The 25,643-nt window shown below is 58.0% G+C and overlaps 3 protein-coding genes across 3 annotated transcripts in view; all 3 read right to left on the bottom strand.

Annotated features, from left to right (window-relative positions):
- Nucleotides 1-2,381: 2,381 nt before the first annotated feature.
- NEU1 (neuraminidase 1) lies at nt 2,382-6,878 on the bottom strand. Its single transcript, XM_004711802.2, has 6 exons — nt 6,684-6,878; nt 6,321-6,513; nt 4,749-5,011; nt 3,592-3,774; nt 3,205-3,427; nt 2,382-3,110 (listed from the first exon to the last, which is right to left on the bottom strand). Exons 1-6 carry the CDS (start codon nt 6,834-6,836, stop codon nt 2,884-2,886), a joined length of 1,242 nt encoding a protein of 413 aa, XP_004711859.1. The 5' UTR covers nt 6,837-6,878; the 3' UTR covers nt 2,382-2,883.
- A 332-nt stretch (nt 6,879-7,210) lies between these two features.
- On the bottom strand, nt 7,211-21,200 carry SLC44A4 (solute carrier family 44 member 4). Its single transcript, XM_045293011.1, has 21 exons — nt 21,151-21,200; nt 19,500-19,548; nt 19,123-19,196; nt 18,935-19,013; nt 17,469-17,568; nt 17,252-17,377; nt 16,992-17,052; nt 14,744-14,825; nt 14,569-14,652; nt 14,026-14,261; nt 13,854-13,953; nt 13,224-13,316; nt 12,496-12,598; nt 9,907-10,160; nt 9,724-9,818; nt 9,515-9,618; nt 9,332-9,405; nt 9,034-9,104; nt 8,835-8,929; nt 8,670-8,754; nt 7,211-7,456 (listed from the first exon to the last, which is right to left on the bottom strand). Exons 1-21 carry the CDS (start codon nt 21,176-21,178, stop codon nt 7,332-7,334), a joined length of 2,118 nt encoding a protein of 705 aa, XP_045148946.1. The 5' UTR covers nt 21,179-21,200; the 3' UTR covers nt 7,211-7,331.
- A 421-nt stretch (nt 21,201-21,621) lies between these two features.
- Nucleotides 21,622-25,643, bottom strand: part of EHMT2 (euchromatic histone lysine methyltransferase 2) — a 15,940-nt gene continuing 11,918 nt past the window's right edge. Inside the window, exons 21-28 of the mRNA XM_004711804.2 lie at nt 25,475-25,642; nt 24,934-25,078; nt 24,690-24,767; nt 24,320-24,435; nt 24,134-24,220; nt 22,723-22,801; nt 22,429-22,604; nt 21,622-22,123 (exon numbers count right to left, since the gene is read on the bottom strand). Of these exons, the coding sequence (XP_004711861.1) occupies nt 21,943-22,123; nt 22,429-22,604; nt 22,723-22,801; nt 24,134-24,220; nt 24,320-24,435; nt 24,690-24,767; nt 24,934-25,078; nt 25,475-25,642 (1,030 nt within the window). The 3' untranslated portion in view covers nt 21,622-21,942. The remainder of the gene's footprint in view (nt 22,124-22,428; nt 22,605-22,722; nt 22,802-24,133; nt 24,221-24,319; nt 24,436-24,689; nt 24,768-24,933; nt 25,079-25,474; nt 25,643) is intronic.

Consider the following 25,643-nt stretch of genomic DNA (forward strand, 5'->3'; position numbering starts at 1 on the left):
GATAGATCTGTAGAGATAATAATATGCATCAAAAACCAAGCCATAGCAAGATAGGCGATCAGTGAGAACACAGCGATGGCAACAAAAAAGGAAACCAATTACCCACAGAATAAATTAATTAAAAGAAAAATATTTTAAGCAGAAAGAAAAACCTGTAAGTAGATCACGGTCTGAGTTTTGATCTCTAGGCGTGTCCTTCAGTCAGGACCAATGGGATACCATGCTCTGGCCCCCCAAGTCTGTCCTTTGTACTCCCTCGGGGGCTCTCTGCTCTGTTCCCACAGTTGCTCTGCTGCACGCTTTTAGTGGTTTGCCTCGGTGTCTCAGGGTCAGTCTGGGCCAGTCCCGACACTGAGTCTGCAGTGTTGTCCCCCTTAGAGCTCGGGGCCATCAAGGGACGGCGTGTCTCATAGTGGGATCAGCCATAATGTCCACTCTGTCCATTGGCTGTTCAGAGTGGGGATGTCGTCCTCCAGGCCTGGTGGGTCAGGATGTGCTCCACTGTCTCTTCCTCCCCATAACTGCTCCCATTTGCTCTGATCAGACATGTCCCCCTCCCCTAACTGCAGCTTCAGTGCTGTCCTCTCAAGTAAATTCTTCCGGGGGCAGGGGCATCCCATTCTTTTTAAGGTTACCCAGAGTTGGTTACGATCTCCACAGTCGTATACCTTGACATAGTCAAACACAAGTAAACAGCTTTCTGGTACGCTCTGCTTTCCGCCAAGATCCATCTGATGTCAGTGATGGTGTCTCTTGTTCCGTGTCCTCTGCTGAATCAGGTAGATGTGGTTGGCAGCTCCTGGTAAATGGACGGCTACAACCATTGTTGGAGGGTCTTGATTTTCTTTACGTTGAGGTCCAATCCAGCTGGTAAGTTGTCATCAAACCAGAGAAAGACCCCCAATGAGAAGGCCTGACACAGGGGCTGCAATAATTGACTTACACAGAGCAGCCACTGTGAGGATGCGACAGGCCGGGTAGTGGCTCACGCTGTTGTCCATCGGACTGTTATGAACTGGAATCAGCTTGACAGCACCTGTTTCCCCCAAAATAAGACTGTGTCTTATATTAATTTTTGCTCCAAAGATGCGCTAGGTCTTATTTTCAGGGGATGTCTTATTTTTCCATGAAGAATACGGTACACATTATTGTTTTATTAAAAGAGACCTCATACTTCCTGTCTGCTCCGGCTGCATGGCGGTGCCCACCGCTATGGTCCAGAGTCCAAAGTTACGGTAGCTTGGGGGGGGGCTTATTTTCAGGGAGGTTTTATTTTCGGGGGATGCCTGATACGTCAGTGAGAGGCAAAGCTGTAAGTAGGTCTTATTTTCGGGGGATGTCTTACTTTCGGGGAAACAGGGTAACAGTGATGACTACGGATGGGGTGGTAATGTGAAATGGCTGGGTCTGGCTGTTCTACCCCCAAGTCTTTGTGACTAACAGCCAGTAAAAGAAAGGGTAGAAGACTCCCTCTCAGGGAGTGACCACCACTAGGTGTAAGCCTAAGCATCTCAGGAACTAAGGAATCCTGCAACCATCAAGAGAGCCTCCAGTGGAGGACAGAGGCCCGAGTGGTGGAGGCTGCAGAGGCCCCAGCAGAGTGGACAGCAGTACTCAGACCGGGAGGGTGGGGTGTAAAGGGGGAACTGATTACAAGGATCTACATGTGACCTCCAGGGAGGACCCTGGGGGATGGACAACAGAAAAGTGGGTGAAGGGAGACGTCAGACAGGGCGAGATATGACAAAATAACAATTTATAAATTATCAAGTGTTCATGAGGAAGGGAGAGTGGGGAGGGAGGGAAAAAATGAGGAGCTGATGCCAGGGGCTTAAGTGAAGAGCAAATGTTTTGAGGATGATGAGGGCAATGAATGTACAAATGTGCTTTATACAATTGATATATGTATGGATTGTGATAAGAGTTGTATGAGCCCCTAATAAAACAATTAAAAAAAACAAAAACAAAAAAGGACCTACATTTAACCTACAGTTCATTACTTGTGTTATATATCTATCTGTTTATAATTTAACTGTTCATTTCTTGTATTATATATCTATCTGTTTATAATTTAACTGTTCATTTCTTGTACTATGTATTTATCTATCTGTTTATAACTTAACAGTTCATTACTTGTGTTATATATCTATCTGTTTATAATTTAACAGTTCATTTCTTGTGTTATATCTATCTATCTTTATAAATATATATATAAAATTATCAGCAATCTGGTTTTATCTCTCTAGAGAACCCTGTCTAACACAATCGGCCATGCTTCATGGGAGATAAGCACACCAGTTCCCTCCTTGAACTCATTCCCAAGTCACGCGTGTGCTTGAGAAAAGCAGACATGAGGATGTATATCGACAGAACCATAAAGATGCTACGAATGGCCATTCTCTATTAATTGAAAATTTTAAGTTACAAACATTGATTCATAAATAGGATTGGGGTGAGAGGAGTGGGGGGACACTTAGCGCCTCACCCTAAAACCAAATACCCTGAGCTTCCGGGACTTCACCGCCTCCATGACAGTCTCTCCCTCCGCCCACAGGGAGGAAGCTGTGGTCTGTCGATGCTGAGGTAAAATCCCACGGGCCTACCTGGGTCCCACGTAATCTCGAAGACAGCAGAGAAAGTAGTGGGGCCGCAAGCAGGGCTGTGGGAAGGATGTGCTTCCAGGTGAGGGCTGGACTTCCTATGTGCGACCGACCCAAAGGCAGGCTTTTCCTGTTAACCATGATTTCCTGTGGAGTCTGCAAAAGGGCAGCCTGAGGCAGGTGGAGTGATCTTTCAGGCACCCCCAGCAGATCTCTCCGTAGATCCCTGGTCCTGACGATTCATGTGTCCCGGGGCCTCCTGGCCCTGTGACAGAGGGATGACTCAGGGCTTCCTGTAGATGTTGACTCGGACCAGGGAGATGCTCTCTGTGTACTTGTGTTGTCCCTTCTCATACAGGATGTACAGCTGTGGGGCCTGCTGTGTCCCACGCATGGTGTCCTCCAGGACAGCCAGCGAGGAGTAGCCACTGGGCCCTGGCCATAGCTGGAGCCTCTCATTCTGCCACGAGGTACCATTGCTGAAGCTCCAGCGCAGGGTCAGGTTCACCCCTAGGGAGATGGCAGTCAGGGAAAGGAGGGGCTCAGCCTGGACCCCTCTCGGGACCCGGGCTCCCTCAGCGGACCCCACCCTCCAGGCACTCACGCAAGTATTGGTGGGCTGGGTTGGAGAAGAAGACAATGCCGCCGTTGGTGGCCAGAACTCCGGCAGCCACCACGGGGTCCACCAGCTCTGTGTCGAAGGTCACGTCGCGGGGCCGCAGCGTGTCACACGCGTCATAGCTGCGGAGGATCATCCGGCAGTGGCAGTGGTAATTGTTCTGGTTCCGGGTGTTGATGACGACGGAGCCATCGGGGAGCTCATAGGGCTGAGGGGAGAGACCAGGGCCTCAGGGGGAGCCCGGCGGGGGGGAGATGGGCCAGGGCACACGCCTCAGTGCCTGAAGGGAACAGGGCCACACGGGGGGGCAGAGCAGGGCAGCCAGGCCCTGCTCCTGAGAAAGCAGGTGGGGCGGCCGTGGGCATGCCTGACCTGGCACTCGTCGGGACTGAAGTCTTGGTCCCTCTTGGGCTTGCCGTAGGGGATGCCCGTGATCCCGCTCCCGTAGTGCCAGGAGGCGCCGTGGTCATCACTGAGCAGGCAGTAGACGCCGTCCCGCTCCAGGGTCCCGTGCCCACACACGATGAGCCTGCCCTTCCGGGGCTCCCACTGCTTCTGCGGGACGCGAGGTGCTGGGTGTCAGAGGGAGGCACGGCAGGGGCAAAGGCACAGAAGGGGCACCCACATTGGGTGGGACCATCGCCTGGCCCCAATGTTCAATGAAGACATGGGTGGTCCCCTTCGGTCTTCCTTGCTCAGTGGGGGTCCCAGGAGGATCCCACAAACCCCCGGTATCTGAACTCAGCTGCTCTTTCAGAATTAGCCTGTCAGGACGTGCAAGGTGTGCGGCTGGACACAGTTGGCAAGGACCTAGCCCAGGGGGCACACGGGAGCTCACACCTGCCCTATTCTCTTTGCCGACTGTGTACCCTGGCACGGGCTATCTCTGCCTAAAGCAAGGGGTGGCTCGCTCTAGTTTGTACCACACGGACCAGAACAGCCCTGGTGACAGACCAGTGATAATACAGTGAACCCTCGCCACTTCGCGCTTCGACTTCCGCGGCTTCACTCTATCGCGGTTTTGGCGTAACAGCGCATGCTCTGTCATTACTGCCACTGATTGGCTCATACTGTACATGCTTGATGCCATAAATAATATAATAAATAATAAATGATCATTGTCCAAAATGTTTTACTGTATTTTCCCTTTTTCGTGTAATAAATTGGGTAATACGAGTGTAATGGTGACTAAAGGGTGTTTCTTCATGTCCTCTATGCTCTAACTACGAAAATATTTGATTTACAAATAAGGAATCCTACTTCGCGGGATTTCATTTATCACGGTAGGGTCTAGAATGGATGAACCGCGATAAACGAGGGTTCACTGTATTCTACGTTTCCTCGGGGGCCCGTTTCTCCTGGCGTTCCTTTGCTTCTGTTGAATCCCACCTACGATGGGCCGCCTGACTGCACAAGTTCCTCTTAAGACAGAGTCAAGGGGTGGGCGGTGGAAGAAGAAGCCCCTCTTGGGGTGTCTGCCAGATTCCCCACAAAACAGTACCTTGCCCCCACCATCCCAGGATAAACACCTGAATGCCTGAGCCGGGTCCAGGGGCAAACACCTCGGTGCCGATGTCCAGGGAGAGGTTCTGGGGTTTGCTCCAGGAAAGGCCGTCATCCTTGCTCCACACGAACATGGTGGAGGCCACTCGGCAGCCGGTGTAGTGAGCGCAGAGGGTGTAGAAAAGGAACACCGTGCCCGTCTCCGCATCGCTCACCACCGCCCCTAGGTTCAGCCCGTCGGGGGTCTCCCCGTCGTCTATGATGAACTCTGTTGGGGACCACGTGTCCCCTGAAGAGACAAATGGGAGACGGTCAGGGTGAGACCCAACAAACCATTGCAGCTGAGTGGGTTCTGACGGTGAACTTCCGGGAGCAGGGGGCCAGGCTGTTCTGGTGAAGCCTTCTGGGTGGAGTCCACCACCCATCTGTCAGTTGGTGCCTGAGCACAGAGCCATTGGCGCCGTCCAGGGACCCTCCCTTTCCACCAATTCACCAACAGTTTCTTGCTTTCTGTAAGGGACGCCCAGGTCTAATGGCCTGGAGGCCCTACAAGATCTGTCCCTCCTTACCTCTGACCTTGTCTCCTGTTCTTTCCTGACGCTCTCCAGCCAGCCACCCCCAGGGCCACTGTCCCTTGGGGCCTTCGCACAGGCTGACACCTCTGCCTGGAGCACTCTTCCTCCACCAGGCTCGCCGGCACCTGCTTTGAGCCTCTGCTCAAGTGTCCCCTCTTTAAAATCTCAATCCCACACGCCCAAGCGTCCTCCTATCTCTTGCCAGGTTTTACTTTTCCCCATCGGCCTTCTCACCTTCCAACACAAAATCAACTTACGCCTGTACAACCACTGCGGAAAGCGACAGAGCGCCGCCTCAAACACGTGGCAATAGAAATCCCACAACACTTCTGCGGGGCATATGCCCTAGGGAAGAACCAGCCCCAGCAAGAACGGACAGATGCACTTCCGTGTTCAGCACATCACGGGTCACAATAGCAAGAAGTTGGAAACAGTCCAAAGGTCCATCGGTAGAAGAATGGAAAACGAAACTTGGTTGAACTATGGAATGATATCTGTATTAACCCCCAATTAATAATAACGTTTTAAATAGAAAGAAACTTGGGTCCATACACACATCGGAATACTGTGCATTGCACTGCACAAACAAGCAAATGAAAACATGAAGCACCTCATGACATGGATGGCCCTGGAGAGAAGTGAGTGCATCACACAAGGCCACGTATTGTTGTATCAGCCCATTACTCTGTGGGTCAAAAGCAAGACAAAGTCTTGTATGCCAAAGGGAACAGCCGTTGGAGGTTCCCGAGAGAGGGAGGGAGGGCAAGGATGGGAAGACAGAGAAGTAGGGGGTCCGGGAGTGGCTATGGATGGAATTTTATAAGTCAAGACATAGCGGGACAAGGCAGTGTTTTCTTGTCATCTGCAGCGTCGCTAGGAGTCCGAACCCAGTGGACCGCACTTACTAACAACAGCACCAGCAACATCACCTCTGAGGTTTCCAGCCTCCAATCACCCTCGCACCCTACAGTCTCCCGACCCATGCAACCTACACCCACTACTGCCACGCAGGCATCTGCATACCCTGGTCAGTGGACCTCCGCAGGGCGATGAACTTGGCCCCCTGATCGTACTCGGATAATTTTCGGGCTTCGGCGAAGGCAAGGAGCGTGCCCCGAGGCGTGGCGGTGATGAGTGGGATGCGGAAGGCGTCCACCGAGCCAATGCGCTTTCCGCTGACCCATAGCTGCTGCTCCGTGGCCACCGACGGCCGCACCTGCGACGGGAGCAGACGGACCAACGTGTGACTGTGCGGACGGATGGACGGGGACGCGGGACCCCCTGGGACAGGGGCGGGGAGGAGGGTGACCGCAGGGCTCGGAGCCCAGAGGGAGGCACCGGGCCGGGACGCTGAGTATGAAAGGGGCCGGGCGAGGGGCGACTCACCAGGGAGAAGTGGTCCCGGACCCCGGCTGCGAATCCAGCCAGAGACCACAGCAGCAGGAGGATGGAGGCGGACCCCCGAGCCCCATCGTCCCTGGGGACCCCCAGCGCCAGCGATCCTCGGGATCCGTCCGGGCGCCGTGGCTCCACGGTCATCGTCTCCGCAAAGCAGCCACGGCGAGAGCCCCGGAGCCGGACAGGGGATTGGAGCCCGAGGGCTGAGCTGGCCCTTTAACGCTCAGGTGTTTCCCTCGCCCCGCCCCGAGACCGCCCCTCCGCCGGGTTCCGCGCCTCCCATTGGTCCGCGAGTGCCTCGTGACCCGGCACCGCCCCCCGAGACAGCTGGCCAATCAGCTCTCTGGCACGTGACCCGGAAACGAAGCTGATTGGCTGAGGGGAGACGCCAAACCCCGCTGGCGCCTTTTTACCCGTCGGGGGGCGCCTGAGCGGGCGGTGTGTTTTAAAGAGCCTTGGCGGGAAAAATGGCAAGTTTTAGGCTTGTTGAGAAAACAAAGTATCAGGTGTTTTTTTTTCTTCAAAGCATCAGTCTTTAATAAGACGTGTTTACTACAAAATCACAGTCTGGGAGTCGGAGCGGAGCCGGGCGCTGTACCGGCGGCGCAGGCCCGCGATGGGGGCAGGGCGGGCTTCTCACTTCTTTTTCTTCTTCTTGTCCCCCGGGGGCGCCTCGTTCTTCTTGCCCAGAATCTGCAGGAGGGACTTGGACATGTAGTAAGGTCGGTCCAGAGAGCCGTCGTTCCGCTCCAGGTCTTCCACTGAGCCGCAACACAGGCCGGTCAGAACGGACACCCCCACCCCGTGGAAAATCAGGGACTGGGGGCGGGGGAGGCGCGTGCCGGTGGATCCAGGGTGCACCACCTTCCTAGTCGCACTTCCTTCTTGCAAAGTTAGGTCAGTGACACTATGCTTCCTAGAGCGCGGTGGGTGACAAGGTGCGCAGTGCACGTCAGTTGCTCCAGAGCCTGCCAATCCTCCAGAAATCCGTGCACCCAAAGCAAACCCCCAAAACAAGCCCTTTGCGGAGAAAGGGTTCTGACTAAAGGCGACCCCGTGCGTTACCGAGTGGAATTTGCGCACCATAGGAGTGCTGTAATTTTTTCCCCCACCGGTTTTTGGCTGAGGGAGAAAGGCAGGGCTTTCTACTCTTGGGCAGTTACTGCCTCAGAAACCCGCAGGGGCAGTTCTACCCTGTCCTACGGAGTCCCAGGGAGTCAGAATCGCCTCCATGGCGGTGAGTGAGTTCTTGGCTGTGGTGAACATTGACCACATGGTGGACAGTTTAAACCCACCCCAGGGCGCCTGGGGAGACAGTCCTAGCAGTCTGAGCCTACAGAACAATCCGTGGGATTGCTGTGGGTTGGAATTAAGCTGATGGCCGTTAAAAGTGGCAACAGCAATCTACAGAGGCAGATGAACAAGGTCTTTCTTCTGGGGCACTGTGGACGGTGGGGTCCAAACAACCAATCTTATAAAAGCCTCCCCCCAAAAAACCAAACACTGTCGAGTCCATTTTGACTGATAGCAATCCTATAGGGCAGGTTAGCACTATCCCTGTGGGCTTCCAAGGTTGTCAATCTGTACAGGGGGGAAAAGCCTCACCTTTCTCCCAAGGGGGTGCTGGCAGGTTCAAACTGCAGACTTTGTGGTTGTTAGCCCAACACATTATCCACTACACCACCGGGGCTCCTAGCGTCTATTGAAAGCAGCGATCTAAATGTACACAGTTGGTAAAGCACGCCCTTTTCACTAGAACCACCTAGCTTTCCGGGGAAGGTGGCCAAGGCGTTGCCTTGGAACTAATCCTTCCTGGGGCTCACTCTTGCCTTTCTTCCCCCCTTGTGTGCCCAGAGGATGTCCCAAGAGGCCCTCTCTGACTGCTGGTTGATGAAGTATAGCTTCTAGAGGCGTCACGTCTCTGTGTAGTCCCCCACCTGGAAGGTGGGGGGCAGTGGTCGGGGTGTCACTTACAGAAGCAGAGGAAGAGCGTGTCCACACACATGCCAAAAACGCTGAAGAAGCCGCTGGCGATGACGTAGGCCCCCAGGACGCAGGTCTGCAAGACACAGGGCCCGTTGGGGCTGCTGGGTTCCTGGGGGGAGGCGAGGGGCAAGGCAGAGACGGGGGCACACTCACCATGATGGGCAGCCAGTAATAGTTGAGGTTGGGATTCTCGAAGTCCTTACCCAGCCCCTGGATGCGGCCGGAGAAAAAGAAGAACGACAAGACCCCTGCGGGAGAGGCCTGGAGGTGAGTGCTGCTCCTAGAGGATCCCCCGACCCCCACCCTGAACCCCCTGCCTACTGTCCCCAGGACCCCCGACTCTGGTCCTCACCGATGCCTCCCACCACCAGCAGTTTCCCGAAGAACAGCAGCAGGTCTGTGACGTTATCCAGAACCACCACCCTGTACCGGGAGGGGGGGGGGGTTGGGGTGAGAGGCCCGGCAGGGATGGGAACAAGGTCCATCCCCTGATTTGAAGGGCCAGTGACCCATGAGCATTGTTCAGGTTTTGAGATGCAAACTGTGCAGTCTTGGACTGAGCCCCAGCCCAGGGCCCGTCTGGCCCGTGCGTCTGGCTTGGGTGGGAGCGCCGGGGAGGCGACCAAAGAGGGGCTCAGGGACAGGCTGACCTGAGGATGTTTCTCATGAGCAGCATGAAGGCGTTTTTGGCTGAGGTGCAGAAATTCTTGCCATAGATGGCGATCTGGGGGGAGGGCGGAGGTCAGAGTTACCTGAGGTCAGCCTGCCCGGGGTTAGTCAGGGCCCGCGCCCATGGGCACGGGCGCAAGAGGCTTTTTTGGGTGGCGGCTCACCATGATATATGCATTGTAGTTCAGGAACTTGATGAATTTCTCTAGACACCACAGGCAGCATTTGAAGCAACACATGATGCAGCGGGCCACCGGGTTCTGGGCTTCTGGGGGCGGGAGAGGCCAGAGTTTGGCCACAAAGCCTCTGACAGACTCGCCCTGAGGATCCAGCCCCTCCACCAGCCCGTTACCAGCCCCAACCCCCAACTCACTTCTCAGCTTGTGGTCAATGTACTCCAGAATGACCCGGGCCAGCTGCACCAGGGACAAGATGAGGGCGCCGAAGGCCAGCGACCCAGTGTGGTAACTGTGGAGGGAAGTGGGTGGTCAGAGGTAGCCTCGGATGCCCTGATGCACCCGCTTGGCTAACTCCCAGGCCCTGGCCCCAGGCTTACCGGAGTGTGCGGATGAAGGCCGAACTCAGGGGGAAGGTGGGGATGTCCTGGGGCTTGAGGAAGGCCCAGTAGAAAGAGGCGAAGGCCCCGGCCAGGACGCACTGGCCCAGGGCCAGTACCCAGTTGACAGTCCAGAAGAGTCCTAGGATGCCGTAGATTTGCAGGTTGAAGAGGGAACGCTGTACCAGGCCCGTAGACAAGTAGCCCTGGAAGACACACTTCATCCCTGGACACGAGAAGTTTGTCTGCTCGGCCTAGGAGGGCAGAGGAGGCGTCAGAGAGCTCTGTGGAGTCATGACCTCTGCCCATTCCCAGGCTGCCCGTCTGAGCTAGGGGAGCCAGGGGCATCATGTCTGGGCTCAAACTGCTTTCAAACAGCACTTGTGTAAGTGGACTTGGCTTCCTTTGGTCTCAATGGACACAGTGCCCCGAGGCCACCTGGGGAGAGGTGTAGTGATGTGTGCTGCGGTAGCGTGGACTCAGTGCCCGGCTCCGACCTGCACTCTTAGCTGTCCCTCCCTGCAGGTCTCTGGGGACCTCCGGTCTGACCTAGAAGCCTCACAGCACAGCCTCCATTACAGTCACCAGGACGTTCTTTGGTGAAATGGAACAGACCAGCAGTTACATGATAGGTTCACCTGGCTGGAGGTGATAGTATCACCTGGCTGGAGGTGATAGTACAACTACTCCAGGCGGTGTGCAATGGTGATGATCTTTCAGAAAGGGATCACCATGCCTTTTTCCAGGGCACCTCTGGATGGGTTTCTAGGCAAACACTAACCTCTGTTCGGTTAGTAGCTGAACACTTAATGGCACAAAGCTATCATGGTTAAAACTCAAAACACTAAACTCGCTGCCATGGAGTCCATGTCAGCACATAGCCACTAGTCTCGGAGACTGACTAACTAGTTAGTTACTAGAGAGTTTCTATGAGACTAGACGGCCCATCTTTCTCCCGAGGAGCGGCTGGTGGTTTCAAACTGCTGACCTTGCAGTTAACAGCCCAATGCATAATCACTACACCACCAGGGCTCGCTCCTTGGTACGGTGGTGATGTTTTTCAATGGCTTGATCTGTTGAGATGGCTCCTGATGTGTTTTCAGAAGAAATTGCACGATATGCAGCATTTGCTTCAGAAACCTCCAGCGGGAGGGGAGAAGTTACAGGTAGGGAGTGAGGGCAGGGAGGAAACAAGAAATACAGAAAGCGGCAGGTTGTGGGATCTGAGTGACAGGTACAGGGCTTCATCGTACGATGATCTTGTGTGTGGTGTAAAAGATCCCCAACACAAGGTCAAAACCAAGGGATAAGAAACAGTCCTTTCTGGCAAATGGGACAAAAATCTTGGTAGTGGCCGCCCCTGGTATATGCTCACATTTTTAACGTAAGAAAATAAACAAACCACTTTTGACTTCGCCTGTGACAGTGGGTTTGTCTATGTGCTACTAGATCTCGAGCAAGTTGAAGCCAGGATCAGGTCATTTGGGGCACTGTATACATGTGACTGCACATAGTAGGTTCCCTGTCAATGTCACTGAGCCGCCCTTCTCTTTCAAGCAGAGCGGGTCTGATGCCTGCTGCCCAGCCCACAGTGCCAGCTGAGATGAGCAAGGCTCAGGGGCGAAATTCCAAGCAGGCTGGGCCCAGGGCCATGCCCTGGGCACCTCACCGAGCAGTTTCTGGAAGCAACCATGCCCGACAAGGAGTGCCCAGATATCTACTGCCCAGGCAGACTGCGTTCCCAAGGAGAAAGGCTTAAAATAAAGGAAACCCAAGCACATGTTATCAAGTTCTTATCTGGTGCCAGGCATTGTACTAAACTCCCTGTGTACCCAGCGTGTCCCTTACTCTCTCAGCCACCCGTGGGGCATGCATTGTAATGGTCTCCATTGTACCGTGAGTGGACGGGCTCAGACAGCAGGGGAACACGTTCCAGGCCCTCAAGGGTGGGAGACCCTGGGGAGGGAGGGCCCCAGAGCCTGTCCCTGACCTCCGGCTTCTCCTGCTGCTTCTCAACCTCAGGAGCCATCTCTGCCTAATGGGTGGGTTTGGGAGTACAAGATCAAGAGTCAGGGGAAGTCCCTTGTGCTGGGGCACCTGCATGACCTTGAGTGAGTGGCTTGCCCTCTCTGGGCCTCAATCTTCTAAGTCCAGTGAGGGATTTGGGTCAGCAGGCCGCCGTTAACGGATTGCATCATGTCCCCCTCTCCAAATACGTGTGCGTGTTATAAAGGCTAACCCTTATGCCTGTGGTTATAATTTTGAGAATGGATTCTCCTTGCTATGTGAATGAGCAAGTATGGGTTTTAGATCAGTCTCTGGAGATACGGTGAGCAGACCGGGGGAGCAAGCACAGCTGGGGGAGTCCAATGCCAAGTCACAGGACGACCAATGGGGAGCAGAGGCACGAAGGACAGACACAGAATGAGGAGTGAGCCTGGATTCAGACTGAGAAGATGCGTGTGCTTGTCTAAGCCTCCCATGTGCGGTCTTTCTGTTCTGACAGCACCCGAGAACACACGTGAGCCCTGGGCTCCCCGCCCCTGGTGTCTGCTGGTGCCACTCCCGGCCCACCCTGCCCCTCCTCACCAGAGGGTCACAGGACTCATTCATGGATGCTTTCTCACAGCCGGACACACTCGTGTTGGGTGCCCACAGGACGTACTGGGGTTGCCCTGAAGTGGCCAGGTACCCAAAGGCAAAGTCAAGGAAAAGAAGGTCACACAGGGTCTCCCTCCGCAGGTCCTTTTCCCAGGGCCGCTCCGTGCTTGTGCAAACCGCCCCGAACAAACCCGCTGCCCTCCGGATGCTCCCGGGTAGGACTGCACCCCAAGGTTTTCCTCCGTCACCACCGAGCTACTGAACGGGTTCGGGCCGTCAACGTTTAGGTTAGTAAAATCCCAAAGCAAACTGCCTGCCACCGACGCAATGCCGACCCTAACGACCTTCCCGGACGGGGTGAACTGCCCCGCTGGGTTTCCAAGACTGGAACTCTGGAAGGACGCAGAAAGCCCCGTCTGTCTCCAGAGCAGGGGCAGGCGATTTTGAACTGCTGACCTTGCAGTTAGCAGCCCAATGGGTAACGGCTATGCCACCAGGGCTCCTCTTAGGTTGGGAGTTGAGCACAACCGTTTTTTTGGCACACAGGGGCCCCAACATCCTCTGCAGAGGGGGAGCTGAAGTGCAGCCTGTGCCCGCCCCTTCCCCTGTGTACAGATGTTGTCAGTCCCCTCCAGGGGAGCCTTCTTCCCACAGCATGAAGGCAAGCGGTGCCCTGCCCCCAGCCCCAGGACTCCGGCCACAGGGGCAAAGGATACAGAGCCGTCATGGCCCAGTAGGCGATGCAGATGACCAGGAGGACAAAGGTGACCAGTGGGTAGAACATGGTAGACATCATGTACCCCACAGCCCTGCAGGGAGACAAGGATGCTTAACGGCACGGCCGGGCCTTGGCCAGGGCCCACGCCTGCAGGCTGGGGGCAGCCGCAGGCACAGGGTCTCTCTGGTAGCATCCTGGTGCCTGGGTGGGGCCCAGTACACAGTAGGTGCTTGCTGGGTGAACTGAATGGAACAAATTGAGCTCACAGGATCCTGACGGGAGACCTATGTCAGAGAGACGACTCCCTCCCCTCCGCCCTCAGGTAGGGTCTCCGACGGTCCACAGGCTGCTCCATGGATGGGACAGGTCTTGGCTGGAAAGAGGTGGTGGCCTCCATCCTACCCATCAACCACCCCAGGAGGACAAGTCATTCTCCTGCCCCAATGGAGCGCTTGGTCCTGGACAGACACGAACTCACGGGCTCCCTAAGACAACCCCGCAGCGGGGACCGTGGTCAGGGCTCCCACTGTACAGCTAAGCGAAGTCGCATCGTGGTGTGAACCTCACGCTGCCCTGTCCTTGTCCCCCGGCCTCCCCTGGGCCCGCCTCCCTGGGAGCAGGCCCTGACCGGCTGGCCTCCTTCAGGAGGGCGATGGCAATGCGGATGCGCTGCCGCAGGAAGATGAGCATCAGCAACAGCACGCCTTCCAGGACCGCCAGCAGGATCACTGTGGGCAGACGGGGCGGGCAGGCTGGGCCTGGGCAGCCTTTGGGACTCGCGGGGGGCGGGGGGCACTCACAAGCAGCTAGCCAGGTCTCCTGCACACTGCGGTAGGCGCTGAGGTTGAAGGTGAAGCCCAGCTGGGTGATGGAGGCGCCCTTGTCCCGCAACACTCGGTACTCCTGCCAGCAGTGGTAGATGCCATATGCCAGCACAGCCAGCACCCCCAGGATCAGCACCAGCACCAGGGGCCCGGCCACCAGGCGCAGCAGCAGGATAAACAGCAGGCTGAGGACCAGAGCTATGCCGAGGGCACTGCAGGCAGGGTGAAGCCAGCCAGGGTCACCCCTGGCTGCTCAAATCTTTCCTCTTTCAGAGACACCCCCCCACCCCATCACTTCTCGGCCTTTTGGCTAAGATCAAGTGCAGAGACCCCCCCACCCCACCCCTAGTGTATCTGGATGAGACATCTCCCTCCTCAATCCAGCTGGGCCTGGGGCCATTCTGGCCTCTGGCTCTTGCTTCCCTGTTCCCAACCTCAGGCGTCTGAGGTCTGTCTCTGCTGGTGGACTGGGGGAGAGAGGAGCGGGGAGGGGAGAGGCCAGGAGGATGGGGGACTCACATAAGGATCCAATACCAGGAATGGGCAAAATCTTCAAAGACCTTGACGCTGATGTCACGGGCATTCAGGCTGTCAAGAAGGCCGCTGTCGGGGAGATGGGGTCACACAGGCTCTCGGGAGGGAGGAGGAGGGCAGTGTGGTAGAGGTAGGTGGTGGGAGGGGCAGGGAGACCCACCTGATGCCCTGGGAGATGTTGCCTGTGATCCCAGGGAGCTCTGGCTGCGTACTGTTGGGCCACGGGAAACAGCGCCCCAGAGCTGCAGAGAGTGGCGGGACCAGGTGGGCCCGTCCAGAGCTCAGCTCCAAGTCTCTGCCACCCCCCACCCCCACCCCACAGATCCCCCAGGGCAGGGAGGAGTAATGGTTCCCGCTGGGGGTCAGCAGAGCCGACTGCTCTGTTGCACACCACCCTGTGGCAGCTCCTGCCCTAAAATGCCCAGTCACCGGGGGCTGTGGTGGTGGAGTGGGCTGCTAACCCGCCCATGACGGGGTCAGCACTTTGAACCCGCCGGAGCAAGATGACGCTCTCTACTTGCATAGTGGCAGCCTGGGAAGCCCACAGGGGCGGGTCTACTCTGTCCTAGAAGGCAGCTCTGAGTGGGCACGGACCCCGTAGCAGCGCAGTGGGTCTCCTCGCAGCCCCTCCCGACTTCCACCCCTCCCTGCCCCCAGCCACTGCAGAGCCTCAGTTCAGGCCTTCACCCCCGGGGCCTGAACTAGAGCCTCTGGCCCGACAACCGGAGCCAGCCTTTAAGGAGACCGCAGACGGGCACGCAATGCCAGTGCAATGATCTAAAGCAGCATTGCACCCCCCACCCCCAAGAAAAGCAGACCCTGATTCCAAAACCCCAAACTCACTGCCATCGAGGCAATGCCCACTTACTGCCCTTTTGGGTCTCTGAGGCTGTCACTCTCGACAGATGTGGAAAGCCCTCTTTCTCCCATGAAGCCACTTGTGGTTTCAAACGGCTGACCTTGCAGTTGGCAGCCCAGTGTGGGACCACGATGGTACCCGGGCTCCTCTGGCCATCTCATTAGAGCTGAGTTTGACCCAATAGAGCAAGCTTTTAAGTTGATGATTTTGTCTGGCCCGTGATTGATGCGATGAATATCCAAAGGGCCCTCGGCAGAAAAAAAAGGTTCCCTGCCCCTGAATTAGATTTTTCTCCTGCCTGCCAGGAGCCTTGGCTCCGGCTCCCCTCCCGGCCTCCAGGAAACCTTCTCAGCCCCCCAGCTCCGGGGGCACCTGCTCTGTGCCTACAGAACCCACGACTGTCAAGGCTTTGTCCGGCCACTTGGCTTTTTGTGGCCACCAACATTCCAGAGACAAGGCAACCCAGCTCTGAGACGTTGAGCAGCCCAAGATCACAGCGCTGGAAAGTTCCAGCCCTGGGACCGAGAGCTCGTGGACTCGGAGTCGTTCTTTTGGGACATACAACTGGGGACTGGTGATCGATGTTCATGCTTTAAAGAAACCCCAACCAAGAACAGTTACTGGTGGAAAGAAGTGTCGATGGGTGGGGGTGGGGGCGTCAAATATTGTCCTACGACCAAGCCACTTTCAGCTGGACTGTTTGGGCACCATTTCCCCATGTACCTACAACCCCTTGTGTGTGTAGTATGTGTGCGTGTGTGTAGGTGCTGGTGGCACCGATGGGTAAGCATCGGACCGCTAATCTAGAGTTTGCAGCCTAAACCAACAAGAAGTTCCTTCGAGGAAAGACAAGGCTGTCTGATCTGATACAGATTTACAGAGCCGCGGGACCCTAGATAGTGACTGGATGGCTGTGGGTCTGGCGTTGGGGTTTGTGCGTGTGTGTGTGTGTGTGTGTGTGTATAGATTCACCCATGGATGTGTTCAGAGGCGTTGCTCTCTCTGTGAGCATCTCTGCTCTCCCTTTCCAGAATGCCCCGCCCCCCCAGGCAGGAAGCAGTCGTCACCTTCCCTGCCTCCCTCCCCAGGGCCTGGCACAAAGTACCAAGCCTGCAGGGTCTAGTCAATTCCACTCATCACGAGCCCCTGGGGCTGCAGAGTAGCATGGCGGTGACCTTGCCTTTCTTCTGAGATGCCTCCGGGGGGGCGGGGCTGGAAGCCAACCTTGAGGCTAGCACACCCGCTGGCCTGGAGTCAGATCCAACCCTCGTGACCACACGGAGCCTCTGAGACGGTAAACCTTTGTGGGAACGGCCGGCCTCATCTTTCACCCTCAGAGCAGCTGGTGGATTTGAATGGCCAACTGGGCCGAGAGGGCGCCTTTCATCAGGTGCAAGCCATTGGTGCCACCCAGGGACTCACGGGCCCACAGACAGTGCCCCATCCACACAGGGGACCCGAGGGCAGGGTCGTGCAGCAGAGACCCTCCCGGCCTGGCATTCTCGTTGGAGCCACACCATCTTAGACGAGAAAGATGGGTACTTCTCACCTGGACTGGAAGGGAGGAGGAAACTGGGGCAGAACTCTTGCTTCAGGCTCGTGAGCACTGGCTGAGGGGGAGGGAGGGAGGGAGAGGGGCAGGGCAGACAGACACAGAGGGAGAGAAGAGAAGAGATGGCAGGGCGGCAGGAGGGAGGGGGAGTCCCTCCTTGCGCTCAGCTGGCCCTGTCCTCCACAGCAGAGCCTCACTGGCGACCCTCCACCCCGTGTGCTCGTGACCCGTCTCAGGGATGCTGGGGCGGCCCTCACCATCTCAGGGGGCACGCCTGGCACACAAACGTTCCTGTTGGCCGCGTAGAAAACCTCCCCGACGGTCTGGGAGAACGAGCTAGCGTCCACTGTCCAGGAGGATTCCGGGCAGGAGGACACACACACCTGGGGGCCACAGAGTATGTGAAGGGGCTGGCATTCAAGGCTGTGGGGAGGGGGCATGGCGGGCTGGGGCAGAGGCAGAATGGGCTCTGACCTGGGGCGTGGGGCACTGCAGGCTGCTTGCAGCGGCCGTGATGATGTTGGTAGCCAGGATGCAGTTGAAGATGTTGAAGTACAAGAGATAGGGTTTGTCCCTGTGGGAGGGGAGAGTGTGGTGGTATCAGGGCCAGGTCAGGACTGCAGTGGGGAGGGGGGAGAATTGCCGGCCAGCGCTTTCTCAGTGGTACAGTGCGTCTAGTGCAGGAAGGGCATGTTACACCCATCCAGGGAAGTTCCCTCCAGTGGAAGTGGTGGAGTGACGCCCATGATTCTCAGCATCATTGCCCCTGTGTACTCTGGAGCCATTCCTGCACACTAGCTCGTGGCCACGGCCCCTCACAGCCATGGTTCTGTCTATAGAAAACACCTCCCTCACCAGGTTTCCCTGAGCTGGGGTGTGCAAAGCACAGCGCCTGCCGGGAACACAGTCCGTGTTCAGAGGTTTCATTATCCGTTGAATTGAAACTGACTGCATGCTAACGCTAGAATTAACACCAGCCCTTCGGGAATCATCCTTGGGTCTCGGAGCAGGAACTCGAAGCTCAGAAAGGGCCTATCAGGCCCTGCAACCAGTGTTCCAGTGGGGAGGACGCCTCCACTGAGTCCCTCGAATATGGCAGGGTGCACTGCCAAGCGGATCAATGCAGATACAGTGGGGTTAAGATTGACCCCCCGAGCATCTCTCAACCCTTTTTCATAGGTTTAGTCTCTATCATTTCCTGCTGCCTTTGGGCACGAGGCTTTTCTGTTTTCAGTTTGTTATAGTTGCTAGGTGGTTTTTGTTTGTCTTGTGTGTGTGTGTAAGATTTTCTTTATATCGAATCCGGCGTAGGTAAAACTACAGAGACAGTCACTAGCTGACGAGTTCCTTAGCGTGATGGCGGGGGGAGGGGGAGCGGATAACAAGGAAGAAAGCGTCCCCCCACGGATGGTGGTGATGACTGCACAACTCGGGGTGAGATCGTGCTGCGCTGTGCGTGAATCAGATGTCAATCAGACTGTTACACATCAGAGAGGCCATGCACACAGCACTGGCATGCCAGCCGGCGTGGGTCTCCACACCGTAGACCCGTGCGCTCAACTATGCCTAGAAGCCAGCCACGGGCCGCCCGTTCCGCCTCACCCAAGGCAGCTCCCGAGGGCAAGGCGGACTGGCTCCATGAGAGGCCATGCCAGCAGCTGATTGCCAGGCTGGCTTCCCAGTTGCCTCTGGGGGTGTTTGAACTGTCAACCTCAGGCTAGTCATCGAGCGCTGCTTGGCCAGGGTTTGCACCACCAAGGGGCACCTCGTGACTGCACAGCCTCCCAATTCTGGCAACAGAACCTTCCTCCCCGGCCGTGGCCATGGGCTTCAGGCCCACTGTGGCTGTGAGGCAGGGAGTGGAGGAGCCGTGTTGCGTATGGACCAGGGGTGAGGGGAGCGGTGCCCTGCCACCCCCGCCCCCCTTCCATCACACTCACTTGTTCTGCCCCAGCCCGCAGTACGCCCCGGTGGAGTTCCTGGGGTAGAGCACTTGCCGAGGGTCTCCGTACACCCAGGCTGGAGACAGAAACCAGGGCCGTCACTGGGGGTGGGGACTTGGGTCGGGAGCAGCTAGACCTGGTCCTCCCTGGGCTACTGCCCCAGCTCTGGGCAGCCGGACACTCACCCACGATGCCCACCGCGACGTAACCCAGAATGAAGAGCAGGAAGAGTACGCAGCAGATGACGTCCGTGCAGCCCCTGGGGGAGGCAGGGGGGGCCTGGGCTCAGGACCCCAGGGTGGGGAGGGGGTGGGGGGCAGGGGAGGAGTACAGAACTAGAGAGTAGAGGTCCACATTTTTCAAGATTTCTCTTTGGGGGCAGGGGTGGCAGGGCACCCCTAAAAACTTTTTAGTAAAATGTTAACAGAAGTATACAACTCGGGAATGTCCCCCCCCAGCCTCCCGCACACAGGCCCGCCCCTTTTCTTTTGTCACCAGCACCTCACCAGTTTCAGCAAGCACCCCGTGAAGCCAGGCCCAACCCACTGGGGCCCAGACTCACCTGCTCTTGATCGGGCCTCGGAAGGAGGGGTCATATTTGACTGGTTTCCCTGAACGGGACCGGGAGGAGGGTGGAGAATGAGACCCAGAGGGGACGCTCTCCCTTCATTCACCCCCTGGCCCTCCCCACTTCTATCTGGCAGAGGAGCGTGGGGGGCGGGCTGGGCGCCAGACCTTGAACTCTGCTTGGGGCTTTGGCAGGAGGTGGGAGGGGGCTTTATGAGCCATTTCCGGCTCACATGTCAAGGCCGTCAGTCTGGGGCAAGTGGGTTTCCTGGCTCCACTCTGGCCTGGTTCTCCTGTCTCCCTCCCACTGGACGTGGGACTCTGGGTCCAGCCATCTCCGTGGCTCTGGCACCCGCAGCCTCATCCCTCTCCCCCATACCCTGCCCTAGGACCACAGCTATCTGAGTCCTCCCCTCGTCCTGGGAGATCACGCAGCTGCCCACACATCTGTCTTCTGTCTCAGCGGGGCCTCCTTTCACTCTCTGGCCTGATGCCTCCGGGAGACACTGGAGTCCCCAAGCCACCCTTTGCTCCCATCGGAAGTCATGGTGACAGCTGAGGCTGGCAGTTGGGACGGTGGCCTGTTCCTGGTCCTCTCTGAGCACCCAGGGAAGGAGGTGGATAGGTAGACAGGTCCCCTGGTAGGGAGGGCGGGAGGAAGACTGGGCCAGAGGCTGGGGAGGGGTGGGGCTCATTTTCCCGGACTCTATTTTACAGGTCAATGATTGACCTAAGGCCAGTCCAGGAAGTCTGCTTGGTACTTTCTCACCACCCCTTCCCTCAGGAAGGCCCCTCCCTCAAGGCTGCCTCTCCTCCAGATCAGAAGTCCAGGCCCCCAGCCCCTTCAGGATCTCACAGGCAGGCCCAGCCCTTACTGCCCACCGGGCTCCCTAGGATAGGTCCCCTTCCCTTCCCACCAGAAGCCCGACACCTGTTTCTCTGGACACCTGAGGCAGGCTCCGGGGGGCCTTATTCCTCAGCCCCCGAGAGAAACTGCAGAACCTTTGCCCCTATCCCTCAGGCACCCCGAAATCCTGTGCCCAGATCCCCATCTGCAAAGAGCCCCCCAGCTCCTAACTCCTCAGAGCAGCAGCAATAATACCCCTTTATCACTCCTTTTAGATCCCAGAGGCTTGGGGTCCTAGTCCCCAGCCCCTTAGAGCCCTCACTGCCCAGGCTCCAGCTCCTCCCCACTCACAGGCACCCAGCCCTTACGCCTCCCTGGGACCCAGCCCCCCCATGCTCCTCTTAGCGCCTGCCCCACCCCAGGCTCAGGACCCTTTCAAACTGCCTCCTTCGAGGGCTTAAGTCCAGGCTGCAACTCTCCCTGCTCTCTTCCCAGGCACTCAATCCCACCTCTGTATGACAAGCCTCCTCACCCCAGCTGGCCCACACCAGCTGGGGCGGCCGCCTGCCAAGGGTCACACTTACTCAGGACCCCTCCCCCGCCCTGCAACCCAGCCCTGTGGCTTCCCATCAGTGGGTTCCCCTGGGCCCTCCCCTGGGGGACCCACAGCTCTCTTCAGCTCCTCTCCTTGGGAACAGCCCAGCCACCACCGGTGTCCTGCAGGGGCCCAGGCGTGGCCCCACTCCCCCTCGCTCTCCTCCCTCTGCGGGGTCTCGGCCTCCATGCCAGCCAGCCTCACCGTTGGCCTCCTCCTTGTGTTGCCCCATGGCTCAGTCTCCGGAGTGATTGGAGCAGGGAGACCTGGCGGCTCACCTGCCACCTGCCCCGCCTTCTGGCCACGTCATGGCCCCACCCCCGCCTGTGGTCCCTGGCACTCCAGTTCCTGGTCCAGTCCTCGCCCAGTGGGCTCAGAGGGCTGAGCCAGCTGGAGGCGGGCACGGAGGGAGCCCGCGGTCCTCAGAGGAAACCCTTCCTGGTTTTACAAAGGACCTCAGAGCGACCCTGGGGGTTATTTTTGTGCCACACCCTGGGGCCCAAGATTAAGTGTCCCATTGTTTTCCAGGGCTTGGTCAGCCCCTGCCCCAAAGTGGCCCCCCACCCTGCGGTCCCTCTGGGCAAGTGTCCACACCAACCACGCCTGTCCGGCCTGCTTCCTCACCCCTTGGACTCACCTGCCCGCCGCCCCGCCCACAGTCACCCAGGCAAGTCATTACCAAACCTGACGTTTAATGAGAACCAGAGAAATCAGCTGGCAAAGAGACCTGATTTCAATGTATCCGATTTCAGCTAAGGGCAGGGAACAGGGGGACGGCCAGCCCTGAAGTGGCGCTCCCAGGGAGGAACCAGCTCTGGGAGAGGGGGCCTGTCAGACCTCCGGGGCCTGGCTGGGGTCTCTGCCCAGAAATGTGTCAAGGGCTAGGGTGGGGGAAGCTGGCAGTGCTGCCCCCAGCGTGGGCTGTGAGCAACCAGTGGCAGAGGAGGCTGCTGACGCAGGGGGGCCATGGGCTGGGGGGGCAAGTGTGGTCCGTTCTCAAGGGTTGACAGGGGCCAGGGAGCCAAGGTCCGGCAGCAGCTCGGGGTGGGGGTCCAGGCGGGCCAGGCGGCTCTGCTCCAGGGCAATGGCCTCAGCGGAGTGCTTGCACTTCTCGGAGCCACACTGGCAGGTGAAGTATTTGCTTTTGATGTCCCAGAAGCGGTCACCATAGTCAAACCTGTCAGTGATTGAGACCTAGAGCCAGCTGGCCTGAGTAACCCCAGGAGGTCCTCAGGCTCCCACCCCATCTTCCCCGGGCGACCGCCACACCCTTCCTTGTGCGGACCTCCTTCTTTAGACCTGTGCCCTCACCATCGCTCAGTGCTCTTAAGAAACACCCAGGGGTCCAGCCATGAACGGACTCAGAATCTCTTTCGAACCCACCTGGGGAACCGAGTGCTTCCCAGCCTTCTGGTCCCGGGCTCACTCTACCCCCCCCCACTGAGGCTGGACCTAGGGGCGCCAGGCCCTGAGACGCCTCACCCCAGCTCCTCCCCGGTCCGGATGTCTCGGGAGCTGAAGAAGGCGATGCGTGGGAACCGCAGGTCTTGGTGCAGCATGAAGACCCGGACGGGGATGATGTTGGGGTCGCACAGGTGGTTGATGAAGCGGCTGATGTTGCCGTAGTAACGGGCATCGATGCAGTACACCTCACCGTCCTGAAGGCAAGGCCAGGACTGCATCTCCCCTATCCCGCTTGCCGGGGGCCCACCTACAAGTGGCCAGCCAGCCCCGACTCCCAAGGACAGAATGGGGGCAGCGGAGCTTCCTGCCCACCTTGTTGTCTAAGTCGAAGAGGTAAGAATCGTCCTCTCTCACGTCGGCCTCGGCATCAGAGATCAGCTCCCCGACATACCTGTTGGGCAGGAAGTGGACATTCTGAAGGTGGGCTGGGCTCTTGGGGAGAAGGCTTCAGGTCCTCCCTCTCCTGAAAGCCAAGTCCTATAGACCCATGTGTCCCAGGCTGGTGGAGGAAGTTGGATATCACCTAGAGGAGCCTGGGACAGGGGAGGACCCCACAATCCAGGCTCCCTACAGAGCAGCAGGCAGGATAAGCAGTTGTCGGGGCAGCGAGAGGCAGGGGGCCCAGGGATGACTTGGAGAAGTCAAAAGGGGAAAGTTAGAGAGCCGGGTTTGAGACCCACAAGAGGATGCCTGGAGAGCCAGGCCTCTGGGGATTAGTATCCCTGGCGGTTCTGGTCGGGAAACTCGCTTGGGCGGAGACACATAATGGTTTGTGTACCCAGCAGGGGGGGGGGAGCATGCAGGGCTGGAGGACAGGAGGGCTCAGGGCTGCCCCCAGTCCAGGGAGATGGAAGGAGCCGGGCTGAGAGGAAGGAGCACACTGAGCAACAAAGGGAGAAAGTGGAGTGGCCCAGGACCGGGGGTTCCACAGTCGAAGGGGTGTGGAAGTGGGGGAGGGTCAGAAAAGAGGGCAGCATCTAGAGGGGGAGGGCAGGGTCAGATTGGGAAAGTGAGTGGATGGGCAGAGGCCCAGGATGAAGGGGGCTACTTGGTGGAGGAGTGGAGAGGATCCGGAGGGAGGGGAACAATGGAAGCTGCCCCCCCACCTGCTATTGACTTGATTCTGACCCTTGGCGCCTGAGGTGTGGCCCAGTAAAACTGTGCTCTCAGGTTAGTTTTCAATGGCTGGTTTTTCGGGATGTGATCACCAGGTCTTTCTTTCACTGTACTTCTGGGTAGACGTGGGTTAGCGGCCGTGCGTACTAGCTGTTTGCACCCCTCAGGGACTCCTGGCTAGGGGAGCTGGGTTAGCTAAAGAGTAAGTTGGAAGGAGCCGGAGGAGTGGGCGGATAGAGGCTGGGCTGAGGAGGAACTGGCGGAGACAGACAAGGCCACTGAAAACGAGGACAGAAAGGTGCCTCTCCATTTTGAAGCCCAGCAGGTGCAGGAAATTGGCCGAGGTCACCACGTCTGAGGGACTCAAGCCCAGGGCTGCCTTTCCCCAGGAGGCAGGGGTGAGGGTGTTAGGCTCAGAGCTGCATGAGGGTAAGGAGGAAGGGGGACGTGGGCGAGGCGTGACAAAGGCTCTGGGTCTGGGCCGAGTGATGCTGTGGGAGGGGTTCGAGGAAGGCTGGCCAGTAGTAGGTGGACAGAAAGGGAGGTCTGGGCAATGACTGCATGCCCTCTCTTCACCCTCAGGTTCCCGGATGCCCAGGGCACTCACTCGCAGATGAAGGTCCCCTGGGGGATGGTCTGCAGGGCGCGGACGCCCCAGCCCATCTTGGCTGTCCTGTAGAGCTGTAGCCGCACCCTGGGGGGAGGAAGGAGGGTGATGTCGGGTGACGGGGCCTGCAAACACCTGAGGGAGGAGGGGCCCCTCGTTCTGTGTGGACAAAGGGGGTGAGCTCACTTGATGCCGCTCTGCACCACACGGTTCTTGCAGTTCCTCCAGCAGGAGCAGGCCTGGTTACACTCGAATATCAGGGGGGGCTCAATCTTGTTAAACTCCTGCAGCAGCCGCCCGTCCTGGGGCCCAGAGAAAGGGTCTACGTGGTGCCCACCCAGGACCCTCAATACTCCAAAGGAAAACGCACTGGTGACCTCACCCTGGCTGGCAGAGGCCACGCAGGCTGAGACCAAGCACAGAGGCACCCTCGATTTGCACACCCTGGGGCCCGGGCAGTGTCCCAGGATATCCCCAGGAGCTGCTCTGCCCTGGGTCACTTGGCCCTCAGGGGAGAAGGCAAGGGGAAAGGGCCCATGGCTGGGCAGGCACGCACCTTGTCATACCAGCACCGGATACTGAGCTGGCCACACAGGCAGTTGGAGCTGGAGCAGTCGTCCACACATGTGCAGTGCTGGGTGGGGAGGAGAGGGTCAGCTCAGTGGCCTGACCCCCAGCCACTACCTTTTCTGGGGTCCACGTTGGAGGTAGGGTGGTTGGGGTCCCAAGTCGAACGAGACAAAACCCAGCTATCTCTCCGAAGGGGGGGATCCCTGCGCACCCCTCTTCCACACGCTCACCTGCAGGTGGGTGATGTTGCGGTCGATATTCATCATAGACGTCTCGCAGTTCTCAGAGATGTACTTGTAGTCCTCGGGGCAGGGCTCCCCGTCCACACCGTTGACGCACGGAATGGGCACGTTCTCGTAGCCCCGCGCCACGTCCCTGGGGACAGAGGGGGAGATGGGACCGAGGAACGAGACCAAGGATGAGGCCCCCCTGGGTATAAGGAGGGGCTGGGGAGACTCGGATGTGGGGTGGTTTTAGGGGAGCGGAGTGAGCAGATGAAACACAAGATGCCCAGTTAAGTGTGAATTTCAGATCAACACAGAACGATGGTGCAGCAGAAGCGCGTCCCAAATATCAGATGGGGCGCTGGGAAAAGTCGCGCTAAGTGGAGCGGCCGCAAGACACCTGCCGCGGCTAGTCCCGTGCACAGATCGCAGTCCTCATCTTGTCCGGCCATCGCCCCGCAAACGGGCCCCACGTCTCCCACGACTCTCGGCAGCAGCTCCGTGCCCCGGCCCTCACGACAGCACTCACGGCGCCCTGGAATCCCACCTGCAGATGATCTTCTCGGTGCGGATGGCCCGGTTGCCCACGCCCAGCCGCAGCTTGCGGTTCAGCTGGAGCGCGAACCACACGTCGGAGCGTTCCGGGGTCAGGTCCCACGCCGTGTCGCCCTCCTTGTTCCGCAGCTCAGGGTTCGCCCCGCGGGACAGGAACAAGC

The sequence above is a fragment of the Echinops telfairi genome, unplaced genomic scaffold, assembly GCF_000313985.2.
Source record: "Echinops telfairi isolate 266 unplaced genomic scaffold, ASM31398v2 ScPeMD7_655;HRSCAF=1070, whole genome shotgun sequence".
NCBI classification, from domain to species: Eukaryota; Metazoa; Chordata; class Mammalia; order Afrosoricida; family Tenrecidae; genus Echinops; species Echinops telfairi.

Excerpts from the sequence above, each read along its gene's own strand:
- NEU1 (XM_004711802.2), bottom strand. The coding sequence starts at position 6,836 with ATGACCGTGGAGCCACGGCGCCCGGACGGATCCCGAGGATCGCTGGCG. Across the intron at positions 3,428-3,591 it reads TCAGTCCCGACGAGTGCCAG|CCCTATGAGCTCCCCGATGG; the intron begins GTCAGGCATGCC and ends CTCTCCCCTCAG. Across the intron at positions 3,111-3,204 it reads CCCAGCCCACCAATACTTGC|GGGTGAACCTGACCCTGCGC; the intron begins GTGAGTGCCTGG and ends CCATCTCCCTAG.
- SLC44A4 (XM_045293011.1), bottom strand. The coding sequence starts at position 21,178 with ATGGGGCAACACAAGGAGGAGGCCAACG. Across the intron at positions 17,378-17,468 it reads TGCAGTGCCCCACGCCCCAG|GTGTGTGTGTCCTCCTGCCC; the intron begins GTCAGAGCCCAT and ends TGTGGCCCCCAG. Across the intron at positions 14,262-14,568 it reads TCCTGGTATTGGATCCTTAT|TGCCCTCGGCATAGCTCTGG; the intron begins GTGAGTCCCCCA and ends CCCTGCCTGCAG.